The sequence below is a fragment of the Oncorhynchus clarkii genome, chromosome 3, assembly GCF_045791955.1.
Source record: "Oncorhynchus clarkii lewisi isolate Uvic-CL-2024 chromosome 3, UVic_Ocla_1.0, whole genome shotgun sequence".
NCBI classification, from domain to species: domain Eukaryota; kingdom Metazoa; phylum Chordata; class Actinopteri; order Salmoniformes; family Salmonidae; genus Oncorhynchus; species Oncorhynchus clarkii.
Window position 1 is genome coordinate 76,617,190 of NC_092149.1, and position 16,434 is coordinate 76,633,623.

At 42.9% G+C, this 16,434-nt stretch overlaps 1 protein-coding gene across 1 annotated transcript in view; it reads left to right on the plus strand.

Moving 5' to 3' along the window:
• Positions 1–16,434, plus strand: part of LOC139406146 (interleukin-1 receptor accessory protein-like 1-B) — a 418,506-nt gene that overhangs the window by 270,334 nt on the left and 131,738 nt on the right. Inside the window, exon 6 of the mRNA XM_071148631.1 lies at positions 12,556–12,630. Within this exon, the coding sequence (XP_071004732.1) occupies positions 12,556–12,630 (75 nt within the window). The remainder of the gene's footprint in view (positions 1–12,555; positions 12,631–16,434) is intronic.

The window sequence follows — 16,434 nt, forward strand, 5'->3', positions numbered from 1 at the left end:
CACATTCACAAACACACACACACACACACAAATATAACTAGGTGATACACACACACACACATTACTAGGTAATACACCCACACACACACACATAACTAGGTGAAACACCCCCACATACACACATAACTAGGTGATACACACACACACACACACACACACATACACACACACACACACACACACACACACACACACACACACATATATAACTAGGTGATACACCCACACAAGTACATTATATACACTGATTGTACAAAACATTAGGAACACTTTCCTAATATTGAGTTTCACCCCCCCTTTTGCCCTCAGAACAGCCTCATATCGTTGGGGCATGGACTCTACAAGGTGTCGAAATCGTTCCACAGGGATACTGGCCCATGTTGACTCCAGTGCGTGGTAGACCATGCTTGATACACACGGGAAACTGTGTTGCAGTTCTTGACACTCAAACCAGTGTGCCTGGCACCTACTACTTGCCCATTCACCCTCTGAATGGCACATATACACAATCCATGTCTCAATTGTCTCAAGGCTTAAAAATCTTTATTTAACATGTCTCCTCCCCTTAATCTACACTGATAGGTGTGGATTTAACAAGTGACGTCAATAAGGGATCATAGCTTTCGCCTAGATTCACCTGTTCCTAATGTTTTTTACACTCAGTGTACACACACACACACACACACACACACACGACTACATTATACATCAACACACACACATCTCTAGTGAGAGTCTGACGTTATTACATCATGGTAGCATCAAACAGGAGTGATGCAACTCCACAAACACAGCCAGACAGAAACAGAGCAATGCTCCCAAACAGCATCAGCTTGTTGGTTAGAGACAGAGAGACAGAACGAGAGAAAAAGAGAGAGAGAGACAGAGAGGAGAGGGGGGAGAGAGAGAGAGGAAAGAGAGAGTTGGGGAGGGAGAGACAGAGCGAGAGAAAGAGGAAAGAGAGAGAGAGGAAAGAGAGAGAGAGAGAAAAAGAGAGAGAGAGAGAAAAAGAGAGAGAGAGGAGAGGGGGGAAGAGAGAGAGAGGGGAGGGAGCGAAAGAGGAAAGAGAGCAGGAGAGAAAAAGCGAGAGAGAGAGAGAGAGAGAGAGAGAGAGAGAGAAAGAGAGAGAGAAAAAGAGAAAGAGAGGAGAGGGAGGGAAGAGAGAGAGAGAGGAAAGAGAGAGTCGGAGGGAGAGAGACAGAGAGAAAGAGAGGAGAGGGGGGGAAGAGAGAGAGCAGAAAGAGAGAGGGGGAGGGAGAGACAGAGCGAGAGAAAGAGGAAAGAGAGAGAGAGGGGAGGGAGAGAAAGAGGAAAGAGAGTAGGAGAGAGGAATAGAGAAAGGTAATAAGGCTAAAGATGTAAGGGTCCACTGAGGACAGTCTGAGGAGCCAACGCTATTAAAGGCTACCGAACTGCCCTGAGTACAATCCCACACCACTCCACAGACCGAACTGTAATTAAGCCTTGGCGTGTGTGTGTGTTATTTTCACTCTCTCATAACTTACTTAGAAGAGTCTTTCCTCAAATTTCAACATCAACTTAAAGTTGTTGGCGCCGCTAATAAAAAGCCAATGTAAAGAGAGGGGTTATACCTAGGTTGGTTTTTTCTCCCCTATAATAGATCACAGTACTGTGCAGGTCAAAGGTCATATGGTCTGTATACCTATAGTTGTATATCTACATGCCTTTGGGGCAATCTTGCCATTGTCATGGCACATATTGTGTTGGCCTATATGCAGAGCAGACTAACCTGCCCTGGATATTGGACAATAGAGTGTTTCTGTAGATTGGTGTCATGGTAAAGGTCTTTAGACACCCTGTGACATACCTACAGGCCTGCTGAGATAGGTATGTGTTCTGAGGACTGGTGATGTAAAAGGACAGGACTGGTGATGTAAAAGGACAGGACTGGTGATGTAAAAGGATATAACTGGTGATGTAAAAGGATATAACTGGTGATGTAAAAGGACAGGACTGGTGATGTAAAAGGACAGGACTGGTGATGTAAAAGGATATAACTGGTGATGTAAAAGGACAGGACTGGTGATGTAAAAGGACAGGACTGGTGATGTAAAAGGACAGGACTGGTGATGTAAAAGGACAGGACTGGTGATGTAAAAGGACAGGACTAGTGATGTAAAAGGACAGGACTGGTGATGTAAAAGGACAGGACTAGTGATGTAAAAGGACAGGACTAGTGATGTAAAAGGATATAACTGGTGATGTAAAAGGACAGGACTGGTGATGTAAAAGGACAGGACTAGTGATGTAAAAGGACAGGACTGGTGATGTAAAAGGATATGACTGGTGATGTAAAAGGATATGACTGGTGATGTAAAAGGATATGACTGGTGATGTAAAAGGATATAACTGGTGATGTAAAAGGATATAACTGGTGATGTAAAAGGATATAACTGGTGATGTAAAAGGATATGACTGGTGATGTAAGAGGATATGACTGGTGATGTAAAAGGATATGAATTGGGATGTAAGAGGATATGACTGGTGATGTAAAAGGATATGAATTGTGATGTAAGAGGATATGACTGGTGATGTAAAAGGATATGAATTGTGATGTAAGAGGATATGACTGGTGATGTAAGAGGATATGAATGGTGATGTAAGAGGATATGACTGGTGATGTAAAAGGATATGAATTGTGATGTAAGAGGACAGGACTGGTGATGTAAAAGGACAGGACTAGTGATGTAAAAGGACAGGACTGGTGATGTAAAAGGATATGACTGGTGATGTAAAAGGATATGACTGGTGATGTAAAAGGATATGACTGGTGATGTAAAAGGATATAACTGGTGATGTAAAAGGATATAACTGGTGATGTAAAAGGATATAACTGGTGATGTAAAAGGATATGACTGGTGATGTAAGAGGATATGAATGGTGATGTAAGAGGATAGGAAAGGTTAACATGCAGATCTGAAGGATCTGTCTTCTATTGTTAGGCTATTATGAGGTGACCTTTCTAATGACCTTTGCAATTAACTTTATAATGACCTTGTAATGAGCTAATATGTACATTCACAGAGCGGTCACTTTGCAAACACACACACAAACATGTTTGTTTTACTATCCTTGTGGGAACCAATCAATTGATTGCCATTCAAAATCCTATTTTCCCTAACCCTAACATTAACCTAACCCTAACCCTAACCTTTACCTGAATTGATTGAGTTTATTTTTAAGAGACAGTCCACATTAATCAACTTTTCAGTAAAAGTGACTGTTTTAGCCAGGTGACAAATTTTCAACCGCAGTCCCTGGGCAGGTTACTATAATAAATTACAATAACAAACCTAAACCCTAACCTTAACCCCCTAACCATAACCCTAACCCAAAACCTCATCCCCCAACCATAATTGTAACCCTAACCCTAAAACTAACCACTTGCCTAAAATAGCCTTTTTCCCTGTGGGGACCGGCGAACTGTCCCCACTTGTCAGAATTGTCCTTGTTTTACTATCCTTGTGAGGAGAAGGATATTAAAACATCCCAACACACTAACTGTCTCTGGATGCTAAGGCGTGTACATACTGTACATGACCCAATTCTATTTTATCTCTCCCTGAAGAGAGGAGCCCATCCCTCCCAAAACACATAAAGGCTTTTAACAGTAATAAAGTGTTCTGTGTTCCCCTGGGAGAACGTTCCCATGTTCCACTAGCCAGCCAGCCGCCCTGACATCCACCGTCTGCACGATTAGCATCATTACAGCATCAGCTCTCCTACTCAATAAGACACCTACAGAAAAAGAGACACACACACCTGCATGCATGCACACTCACTCACTCACTCACTCACTCACACACTTACTCAGTCACACACACACTCACTCACTCACACACTCACTCACTCACTCACACACTCACTCACTCACTCACTCACTCACTCACTCACTCACACACTCACTCACTTACTCACTCACTCACACACTCACTCACTCACTCACTCACACACTCACACACACACTCACTCACTCACTCACTCACTCACTCACTCACTCACTCACTCACTCACACACTCACACACTCACTCACTCACTCACTCACTCACTCACTCACTCACTCACTCACTCACACACTCACTCACTCACTCACTCACTCACTCACACACTCACTCACACACTCACTCACTCACACACTCACTCACTCACTCACTCACTCACAGCCTGGAGGTGTGTTTTGGGTCGTTGTCCTGTTGAAAAACAAATGATAGTCTCTCTAAGTGCAAACCAGATGGGATGGCATATCGCTGCAGAATGCTGTGGTAGCCATGCTGGTTAAGTGTGCCTTGAATTCTAAAAAATCACTGACAGTGTCACCAGCAAAGCACCATCACACTGTCACACCTCCTCCTGCCTAGTGGTTAGAGCATTGGGCCAGTAACCGGAAGGCTGCTGGATTGAATCCCCGAGCTGACAAGGTAAAAATCTTGTTCTGCCCCTGAGCAAGGCAGCCACTGTTCCCCGGATGCCGAAGATGTGGATGTTGATGTTGATTATGGCAGAACCCCCCCCCCCCCCCCCCTGCACCTCTATGATTCAGAGGGGTTGGGTTAAATGCGGAAGACACATTTCAGTTGAGTCCTTTCAGTTGGACAACTGACTAGGTATCCCCCTTTCCCCCTCCTCCATGCTTCACGGTGGGAAACACACATGCGGAATCATCCGTTCACCTACTCTGCATCTCACAAAGACACAGTGGTTGGAACCAAAAATCTACAATTTGGACTCATCAGACTAAAGGACAGATTTCCACCAGTCTAATGTCCATTGCTCGTGTTTCTTGGCACAAGCAAGTCTCTTCTTATTATTGGTGTCCTTTAGTAGTGGTTTCTTTGCAGCAATTCAACGATGAAGGCCTGATTCACACAGTCTCTCTCCTCTGAGCAGCTGATGTTGAGATGTGTCTGTTACTTGATCTCTGCAACAGAGGTAACTCTAGGTCTTCCTTTCCTGTGTCGGTCCTCATGAGAGCCAGTTTCATCATAGCGCTTGATGGTTTTTGCAATTGCACTTGAAGAAACTTTCAAAGTTCTTGAAATTTTCCATGTTGACTGATCTTCATGTCTTGATGAGTAATGATGAGCTGTCATTTCTCTTTGCTTATTTGAGCTGTTCTTGCCATAATATGGACTTGGTCTTTTACCAAATAGGGCTGTATATTCTGTATACCACCCCTTCCTTGTCACAACACAACTGATTGGCTCAAACTCATTAAGAAGGAAATAAATTCCACAAATTAACTATTAAGAAGGCACAACTGGTAATTGAAATGCATTCCAGGTGACTACCTCGTGAAGCTGGTTGAGAGAATGCCAACCAAAGCTGTCATCAAGGCAAAGTGTGGCTACTTTGAAGAATCTCAAATATAAAATGCCTTTTTGATTTGTTTAACACTTTTTTGGTTACTACATGATTCCATATGGGTTATTTCATAGTCTTCACTATTATTGTACAATGTAGAAAATTGTCAAAATAAAGAAAAATCCTGGAATAAGTAGGTGTGTCCAAACTTTTGACTGGTACTGTACTTTCGAGGAAAATAGGCAAGTTTCTCGACAAAAACATAGACTTTGAGAAGGGATTGTATGACGATTAGCTTAGCAACCGCGTGACACAGCATGACAATGTGAAAACGATTCGTCGACAGTCTGCTGGATGGGGCATAATACGTTCCTTCATTCATTGGATTCCTATCTCCTTTCTATAATATCTCTGACAACTGCACCATGCAATGCACCATGGACTAAAGAAGGAGACAAATAGGAAAAATATGCTAGACCCTCAGTTATATTACATATTTCTCGAGGTAGAAAAATTTGTAGAAATATTGCAAAAAGTTAGAGAGAAGAAATCCTCCCTAGTTATGACCAGTATGACCTTCCGAGTTATCGGCCAGCATTAAAATCTGACATGTATGATAGACGTTTTTTGCGATCTAAAATTCGTATTCCTATTAACTTCTAGTGTAGTGAGAGAGACTTTATCACGGTGCTACGTCATACCGGACAGATTTCTGCCTGCTTGAACACCAATAACCCACATGAAAATATGAAATGACCCAGGGAAAAGATAGAACATCACACAGAGATGTACAAAAACTGTTTAACATTCAAGATGGGTGAACCTTTCCTTTACGGCCAAAACAGTTCACTTTTTAGTTGTTTCTGTTTTAACCCTGTAACCACACAGAATCAACCCTGTAACCACACAGAATCAACTCTGTAACCGCACAGAATCAACTCTGTAACCGCACAGAAACAACCCTGTAACCACACAGAATCAACTCTGTAACCGCACAGAATCAACTCTGTAACCGCACAGAAACAACCCTGTAACCACACAGAATCAACTCTGTAACCGCACAGAATCAACTCTGTAACCGCACAGAAACAACCCTGTAACCACACAGAATCAACTCTGTAACCACACAGAATCAACTCTGTAACCACACAGAATCAACCCTGTAACCACACAGAATCAACTCTGTAACCGCACAGAATCAACTCTGTAACCGCACAGAAACAACCCTGTAACCACACAGAATCAACTCTGTAACCGCACAGAATCAACTCTGTAACCACACAGAATCAACCCTGTAACCGCACAGAATCAACTCTGTAACCACACAGGATCAACCCTGTAACCGCACAGAATCAACTCTGTAACCACACAGAATCAACTCTGTAACCGCACAGAATCAACCCTGTAACCACACAGAATCAACCCTGTAACCACACAGAATCAACTCTGTAACCACACAGGATCAACCCTGTAACCGCACAGAATCAACCCTGTAACCGCACCGCACAGAATCAACCCTGTAACCGCACAGAATCAACCCTGTAACCACACAGAATCAACCCTGTAACCGCACAGAATCAACCCTGTAACCGCACAGAATCAACTCTGTAACCGCACAGAATCAACCCTGTAACCGCACAGAATCAACCCTGTAACCGCACAGGATCAACTCTGTAACCACACAGAATCAACTCTGTAACCACACAGAATCAACTCTGTAACCGCACAGAATCAACTCTGTAACCACACAGAATCAACTCTGTAACCACACAGAATCAACCCTATAACCACACAGAATCAATCCTGTAACCACACAGAATCAACCCTGTAACCGCACAGAAAATACATGTGCATTCATAATACTTAGAATTTCGAAGGGAAACTTTGAGTTCTTGTTGCTCACACCCATTTGCACACATTTAATTCAAACACGCTCCTTTCTCTCTCTCTCTCTCTCTCTCTCTCTCTCTCTCTCTCTCTCTCTCTCTCTCTCTTTCTCTCTCCCTCTGTTTCTCTCTGTCTTTCATTCTCTCCCTCCCTCTGCCTTTCTCTCTCTCTCTCTCTCTCCCTCTCTCTCTCCCTCTGCCTTTCTCTCTCTCTCTCTCTCTCTCTCTCTCTCTCTTGCTCTCTCTCTCTCCCTCTGTTTCTCTCTGTCTTTCATTCTCCCTCTCCCTCTGCCTCTCTCTCTCTCTCTCTCTATCTCTCTCTATCTCTCTCTCCCTCTCTCTCTCCCTCTGCCTTTCTCTCTCTCTCTCTCTCTCTCTCTCTCTCTCTCTCTCTCTCTCTCTCTCTCTCTCTCTCCCTCTGCCTTTCTCTCTCTCTCTCTCTCTCTCTCCCTCTGTTTCTCTCTGTCTTTCATTCTCTCTCTCTCCCTCTGCCTTTCTCTCTCCCTCTCTCTCTCTCTCTCTCTCTGTCTTTCTCTTTCAATTCAATTAAATTCAAGGGGCTTTATTGGCATGGGAAACATATGTTTACATTGCCAAAGCAAGTGAAATAAATAATACAAAATGAAGAGTAAACCAGTTTAAAAGGAATATGCACATTTTACATGTCATATTACGTCTATATACAGTGTTGTAATTATGTGCCAGTAGTCAAAGTAAAAATTGAAAAAAAAACTAAACATAAATATGTGTTGTATTTACAATTATGTTTGTTCTTCACTGGTGGCCCTTTTCTTGTGGCAAAAGGTCACAAATATTGCTGCTGTAATGGCACACTGTGGAATTTCACCCAATAGACATTGGAGTTTATCAAAATTTAACTTAATTTAATTTGTCGGCCTGTGTAATCTGAGGTTAATACAGTGCCTTGCGAAAGTATTCGGCCCCCTTGAACTTTGCGACCTTTTGCCACATTTCAGGCTTCAAACATAAAGATATAAAACTGTATTTTTTTGTGAAGAATCAACAACAAGTGGGACACAATCATGAAGTGGAACGACATTTATTGGATATTTCAAACTTTTTTAACAAATCAAAAACTGAAAAATTGGGCGTGCAAAATTATTCAGCCCCTTTACTTTCAGTGCAGCAAACTCTCTCCAGAAGTTCAGTGAGGATCTCTGAATGATCCAATGTTGACCTAAATGACTAATGATGATAAATACAATCCACCTGTGTGTAATCAAGTCTCCGTATAAATGCACCTGCACTGTGATAGTCTCAGAGGTCCGTTAAAAGCGCAGAGAGCATCATGAAGAACAAGGAACACACCAGGCAGGTCCGAGATACTGTTGTGAATAAGTTTAAAGCCGGATTTGGATACAAAAAGATTTCCCAAGCTTTAAACATCCCAAGGAGATAATATTGAAATGGAAGGAGTATCAGACCACTGCAAATCTACCAAGACCTGGCCGTCCCTCTAAACTTTCAGCTCATACAAGGAGAAGACTGATCAGAGATGCAGCCAAGAGGCCCATGATCACTCTGGATGAACTGCAGAGATCTACAGCTGAGGTGGGAGACTCTGTCCATAGGACAACAATCAGTCGTATATTGCACAAATCTGGCCTTTATGGAGGGGTGGCAAGAAGAAAGCCATTTCTTAAAGATATCCATAAAAAGTGTTGTTTAAAGTTTGCCACAAGCCACCTGGGAGACACACCAAACATGTGGAAGAAGGTGCTCTGGTCAGATGAAACCAAAATTGAACTTTTTGGCAACAATGCAAAGCGTTATGTTTGGCGTAAAAGCAACACAGCTGAACACACCATCCCCACTGTCAAACATGGTGGTGGAAGCATCATGGTTTGGGCCTGCTTTTCTTCAGCAGGGACAGGGAAGATGGTTAAAATTGATGGGAAGATGGATGGAGCCAAATACAGGACCATTCTGGAAGAAAACCTGATGGAGTCTGCAAAAGACCTGAGACTGGGACGGAGATTTGTCTTCCAACAAGACAATGATCCAATACATAAAGCAAAATCTACAATGGAATGGTTCAAAAATAAACATATCCAGGTGTTAGAATGGCCAAGTCAAAGTCCAGACCTGAATCCAATCGAGAATCTGTGGAAAGAACTGAAAACTGCTGTTCACAAATGCTCTCCATCCAACCTCACTGAGCTCGAGCTGTTTTGCAAGGAGGAATGGGAAAAAATGTCAGTCTCTCGATGTGCAAAACTGATAGAGACATACCCCAAGCGACTTACAGCTGTAATCGCAGCAAAAGGTGGCGCTACAAAGTATTAACTTAAGGGGGCTGAATAATTTTGCACGCCCAATTTTTCAGTTTTTGATTTGTTAAAAAAGTTTGAAATATCCAATAAATGTCGTTCCACTTCATGATTGTGTCCCACTTGTTGTTGATTCTTCACAAAAAAATACAGTTTTATATCTTTATGTTTGACGCCTGAAATGTGGCAAAAGGTCGCAAAGTTCAAGGGGGCCGAATACTTTCGCAAGGCACTGTATGTGTCTCTAATATGGTCATGCAATTGGCTGGAGTTTAGGAAATGCAGCTCAGTTTCTAACTCATTTTGTGGATAGTGTTCACATAGCCTGTTTTCCCTTGAGAGCGAGGTGTACCTATGGCGGCCTCTCTCAATAGCAAGGCCATGCTCACTGAGTCTGTACATCGTCAAAGCTTTCCTTAAGTTTGTGTCAGTCACAGTGGTCAGGTATTCTGCCACTGTGTACTCTCTGTTAAGGGCCAGTCACAGTGGTCAGGTATTCTGCCACTGTGTACTCTCTGTTAAGGGTCAGTCACAGTGGTCAGGTATTCTGCCACTGTGTACTCTCTGTTAAGGGTCAGTCACAGTGGTCAGGTATTCTGCCACTGTGTACTCTCTGTTAAGGGTCAATCAGCATTTTAGTTGGCACTGTATTTTTGTACATTTTTTTCAATGTGTCAAGTAATTATCTTTTTGTTTTCTCATGATTTTATGGGTCAAATTGTGTTGCTGTTGCTGTCCTGGGGCTCTGTGGGGTGTGTTTGTGTTTGTGAACAGAGCCCCAGGACCAGCTTGCTTAGGGGACTCTTCTCCAGGTTCGTCTCTCTGTAGGTGATGGCTTTTTTATGGAAGGTTTGGGAATCACTTACTTTTAGGTGGTTGTAGAATTTAAAAGCTCTATTCTGGATTTTGATAATTAGCGGGTAAAGGCCTAATTCTGCTCCGCATGCATTATTTGGTGTTTTATGTTGTACACAAAGGATGATTTTGCAGAATTCTGCATGCAGTCTCAATTTGGTGTTTCTCTCTCTCTCTCTGTCACTCTTTCTCTCTCTCATACACTCACAATGATGTTTGTTCAAACACTGAGCACCATTAACTAGTGTCATGTCTGTGTCAAATCATTGACAAATTGATTAGCGCAAATAGGCCAAACTAAATGTATGTCATTTATATAGGCAACAGAGGAATATCACTCTGTAGTGAAAGATAATGGAGAACAAGGGAAGACAGGAGGAACAGAGTTGAGATTCATAGCATCAGAGAGAGAGGATGAGAGAGAGATCTAGTGTACGTGTTGTCTTTGATTTGGCAACTTGAGATGTTCTTTGCTGTCACTCCACTGGTGTCCATTAGCTCATTGTGAATATGACATAACCAACACTGCATCACCCCTTCCTGCTAGTCTGTTTTCTGGTTGCAGGATCCAGACTATGTGAATGCTTACTTGCTTTTTGAGGGTTCTGTTCTAGTGTCAGGTATAATTAATACAACAGAGCATTTTAGGAAACTGACTTTTTGTGCTACCGGAGGACTGGATGTACTGTTAGGAGTTTTCTGTTTCAGAGAAGGACGTCCTTGCATTGGAGACGGTATAAATTCACAAGCTCTCTCTGTCTCCCTCTCTCTGTCTATCCCTCTCTATGTCTCCCTCTCTCTGTCTCCTTCTCTCTGTCTCCCTCTCTCTGTCTCCCTCTCTCTGTCTCCCTCTCTCTGTCTCCCTCTCTCGGTCTCCCTCTCTCTGTCTTCCTCTCTCGGTCTCCTTCTCTCTGTCTCCCTCTCTCTGTCTCCCTCTCTCTGTCTTCCTCTCTCTGTCTTCCTCTCTCTGTCTTCCTCTCTCTGTCTCCCTCTCTCTGTCTCCCTCTCTCTGTCTCCCTCTCTCGGTCTCCCTCTCTCTGTCTTCCTCTCTCGGTCTCCTTCTCTCTGTCTCCCTCTCTCTGTCTCCCTCTCTCTGTCTCCCTCTCTCTGTCTTCCTCTCTCTGTCTTCCTCTCTCTGTCTCCCTCTCTCTGTCTCCCTCTCTCTGTCTCCCTCTCTCGGTATCCCTCTCTCTGTCTATCCCTCTCACTGTATCTTTACTCTTACTAAGTGGGCCTTCTGTTTCAGAGAAGGACGTCCTTGCATTGGAGACGGTATAAATTCACAAGCTCTCTCTGTCTCCCTCTCTCTGTCTATCCCTCTCTATGTCTCCCTCTCTCTGTCTCCTTCTCTCTGTCTATCCCTCTCTATGTCTCCCTCTCTCTGTCTCCTTCTCTCTGTCTTCCTCTCTCTGTCTTCCTCTCTCTGTCTCCCTCTCTCGGTCTCCCTCTCTCTGTCTTCCTCTCTCGGTCTCCCTCTCTATGTCTCCCTCTCTCTGTCTCCTTCTCTCTGTCTCCCTCTCTCTGTCTCCCTCTCTCTGTCTCCCTCTCTCTGTCTTCCTCTCTCGGTCTCCTTCTCTCTGTCTCCCTCTCTCTGTCTCCCTCTCTCTGTCTTCCTCTCTCTGTCTTCCTCTCTCTGTCTTCCTCTCTCTGTCTTCCTCTCTCTGTCTCCCTCTCTCTGTCTCCCTCTCTCTGTCTCCCTCTCTCGGTCTCCCTCTCTCTGTCTTCCTCTATCGGTCTCCTTCTCTCTGTCTCCTTCTCTCTGTCTCCCTCTCTCTGTCTCCCTCTCTCTGTCTTCCTCTCTCTGTCTTCCTCTCTCTGTCTTCCTCTCTCTGTCTCCCTCTCTCTGTCTCCCTCTCTCGGTCTCCCTCTCTCTGTCTTCCTCTCTCGGTCTCCTTCTCTCTGTCTCCCTCTCTCTGTCTCCCTCTCTCTGTCTTCCTCTCTCTGTCTTCCTCTCTCTGTCTTCCTCTCTCTGTCTCCCTCTCTCTGTCTCCCTCTCTCTGTCTCCCTCTCTCGGTATCCCTCTCTCTGTCTATCCCTCTCACTGTATCTTTACTCTTACTAAGTGGGCCTATATGACTTTTGTCTATGCCTTTAAAAAAGCAAGGTTCAGTAGCAGTATGGTGGTGTTGACAATGCCATGGCATTCTCATGTTTGTGAGTGACATCTAACATGTCTAAACTGTGTGTTTCTTTGTTCCAGCCCCTCTGACTGACAAGCCACCGAAGATCCTTTATCCTTCTGAGAACAAGATCAGCAACATGGAGCTACAGCTAGGTAAGAGCTAGAGCTCTGCTACACGACCTGAGCCTTACAGGCCCCGACATTATACATCAGGTTAAGACTGGGTAGAAGCTGTTTTTTCATCAATAACTAGGATACGGGCAGGGCTCGGGTATCACTAAATTGATCACTAACATATTGAAGCTGAGCCATTTGCTCGTGCTCTGCTGCCCAGTACAGTCATATCTGACTAAGATCATAACATGGTGTCAGAAGTGCTTCAACCTTGTCAAATATAAGACAGGAGAGATTATTTTACAGTTTTGTCGGGATTTAGAGTGACGAAAGGGAGCTAACTGCTCTCTCATGTCTCGTCATTGAGCAAAGCAGCCCAAGCGGAGCAGTTGCTATGGATACTCACAGATCCAAACCATGTGCAAAGCGCATGCAGAGCAAACTCCAAGCAATAAGTGAGTGACAGAGAGAGAGGAGCAGCTAATTACTAACAGAGGAAGTTATTTCTGATTTTGTGTTTGGGGCTGGGCCACGCCGCGCCTTAAATTTGGCAGAAGCAATCAGGCCTGGGTAGGGTAGGGCAGGAGCTTGGGATTTATTCCCTCTTCGTTATCAGTAGGAGCTTTGTGTGTGTGTGTGTGTGTGTGTGTGTGTGTGTGTGTGTGTGTGTGTGTGTGTGTGTGTGTGTGTGTGTGTGTGTGTGTGTGTGTGCATGCGTGCGTGTTTATGTGTGTGTGTCAAATCAAATACAATTTTATTGGTCGCATACACATATTTAGCAGATGTTATTGCGGGTGTAGCGAAGTGCATGGGTTCCTAGCTCCAACAAAGTGTGTGTGTGGGTGTACGTGCGTACGATCCTCTGTATGTTAGCATCTACAGTATGTCTATTTCCTCTGTGGTGCTGTATACAGATATAGGATTTCATTTGAGCCAGTTTGCTACAGCAGAAAAATAGTCCTGCAGCAAATGTGAATTATTATGTGGATTATAATGAATGGATAAAGAATACGTTTTATACATTTTTCATTGGTGCAAATCAAGTCTGACATTTTAATAGGGAAATGATCATCTTTAGAAGTAATTTAAATGATCAACAACAGAAGAATTAAATGAACATCCTACATCTGTACTAGAGTTTGAAAGAAAGAACAAAACTGCATCTCTAAATGACTGAAAAGTGATGAATTCACAGATCCTCTTAGACTGTAACCTCCCTGCTTATCAGACAGATTGATGATGACAGTTTTAACTCTGGTAGAAGAACACAGACACTGTAAAACAATTTTTCTGTGTATAGAAATGCTGCTGTTTCCTCAACGATATCGGCTCCATATGGTGCCAGTGTTGTGTAGCGTGGTTGTCCACATGGAGAGGAGGTGGCTTACAATACTGCAGATTGTCTTTGTTGACAGGGGTCAGGGTGGCCCGAGGTACGTGCATTTGTGTGTGTGTGTTTGCTCCACAGAGTGCTTTGGAGACAATACCACTCTTGTCTTTAGTGTTTTGTTGTTATCAGGGATGCACGTGGGTTATTGGTAGCTCACACAGGGAGATCACTCTAGAAAGGACAAAATGACAATATGTGATGACATGTCTGTAAACAATCCAATGAGGTGCAGAAGTCAGAAGGATGTATCAATTGTGGGAGGAAGCAGAGCAACCTGAGCGCATCAAGGGTAAGATACCTTTAATTATTGTGCATGTTTAAATAGAGGGAACTTCACAATAAAAAAGATGTATTTGTGTAGGAACCTCTAAAGAAGGAACTGAGCAATTGTTAGCTCTGCTGATTGTGAACATTCTGTGCAACTCCCAGTGCGTGTTTACTGTGAACACTAAGGCTGTACCCGCTTTAAGTTACAGTTTCAGACAGTGGTCTAGTAAGCTACTGTGGCTATTTGGTCATAATGTAAGTTTACCAGAGTGGCCTACCATCAAAAACAATGGAGAAAATGCATCCCATAATGTTTTAACATGGAAATTGCTGTTCTATCATTCAGTCTACAGTAGCAGCCAATGTGTAGTGTTCAATGTAGATCTACATCCCATGAGACTTTTGAAAAAAACATGCAGGGCTTGACATTAACCTGTTTATCCAATTGTCCTTCAGACAAGGAGGTGACTGAAAAGGTTCTTGTGTTGTTTGATGCAACAAGCCACTTTACAAAGTAAAATGTATCATTTTTCCCATAACATTATAGCCTATTGGCTATTTAGCTTCTTCAAGCCTGTTTAAGAATACAACACTGCCCCTTTAAGACAAAAAAATATCTTTACCCTACTCACTTTTTAAAGATGTCTAGAAATGTAAATGTTGTCTGCTCTTGTAGGCAACAAGCACTTACCCATTGCTGACTACAAATTATCGATAACTGGGCTAATAACTCACTAACTAGCAGAGGATATGAACAAATGTGCACACGTGTCTACATGCAGCTCTCGTGTTGATCTCAAAACAAGCACATCTACTTACAACCGCTAATGCTGTAAACACAGTCCAGTTCAAAGTGAATGGTACAGATCCATATATGGCAATGGTCTATTTACATATAGGCCTACTGCATGTCTAATTGTTTATGCTGCACTAGTCTGTGTAGATTACGGCCAGAGTCATGCATGTAAATGCAATAGAATCCTACAGCACTACCATGCATTCTGCCAACAACAAAATCTCTTGTATAGTTAGTTTTGCATACTAAGTCTTGCATAGTTTGTTTTGTTTTGGTATGTTACATTTAAAGTGGCTACTATTGCGTTTTTTTCGATCACAATTCCCACAGCAAAGGGAAACGTTGATAGTGTTAACTAAGGGGGGAAACTCTAGAAAGTTTATTTTAGTTAAGTATCGTGCTTCTCTGCGCAGGCTGATCTTTTTTCTGCTCAGCAGTTCCAGGGAGCTGTGAACCCACGCACTCGCTCAGCTTAGAGGGAACATTGCCCTGAACTTATTCAATTTTGCTCTTACAGCCTGAATTCAAAATGGATTAAATATATGTTTTTTCTTACCCATCTACACACAATACCCTATAATGACAAAGTGAAAACATGTTTTTAGAATACTAAATACAGAAATATATAACTTAGTTAAGTATTCACATCCCTGAGTCAATACTTTGTAGAAGCACCTTTGGCAGTGATTACAGCTGTGAGTCTTTCTGGGTAAGTCTCTAAGAGCTTTGCACACCTGGATTGTACAATATTTGCACATTATTCTTTCAAATTCTTCAAGCTCTGTCGAGTTGGTTGTTGAAGGTGGCTAGACAGACATTTTTAGGGCTTGCCATACTGTAATTAGGCCGCTCAGGAACACTCAATGTCGTCTTGGTAAGCAACTCCAGTGTAGATTTGGTATTGTGCTTTATGTCATTGTCTTGCTGAAATTGAATTAATCTCCCAGTGTCTGATGGAAAGTAGTGTGATCCAGGTTTTCCACTAGGATTTTGCCTGTGTTTAGCCTGTGTTTGTGTTTTTCCGTTTCTTTTTATCCTAAAAAATGTCCTTATCCTTGACGATGACAAGCATACCTATATCATGATCCAGCCACCACCATGCTTGAAACTATGGAAAGTGGTACTCAGTGATGTGTTGTGTTGAATATGCCCCAAACGTAACACTTTGTATTCAGGACATTAAGTACATTTTATTGACCATAACCTGTTGTTTAACCTCTTTGATCTCTAGGGGCGCTATTTCATTTTTGGATAAAAAACGTTTCCGTTTTAAGCGCGATATTTTGTCACGAAAAGATGCTCGACTATGCATATTCTTGACAGTTTTTGAAAGAAAACACTCTGAAGTTTCAGAATCTGCAAAGATATTGTCTGTAAGTGCCCCAGAACT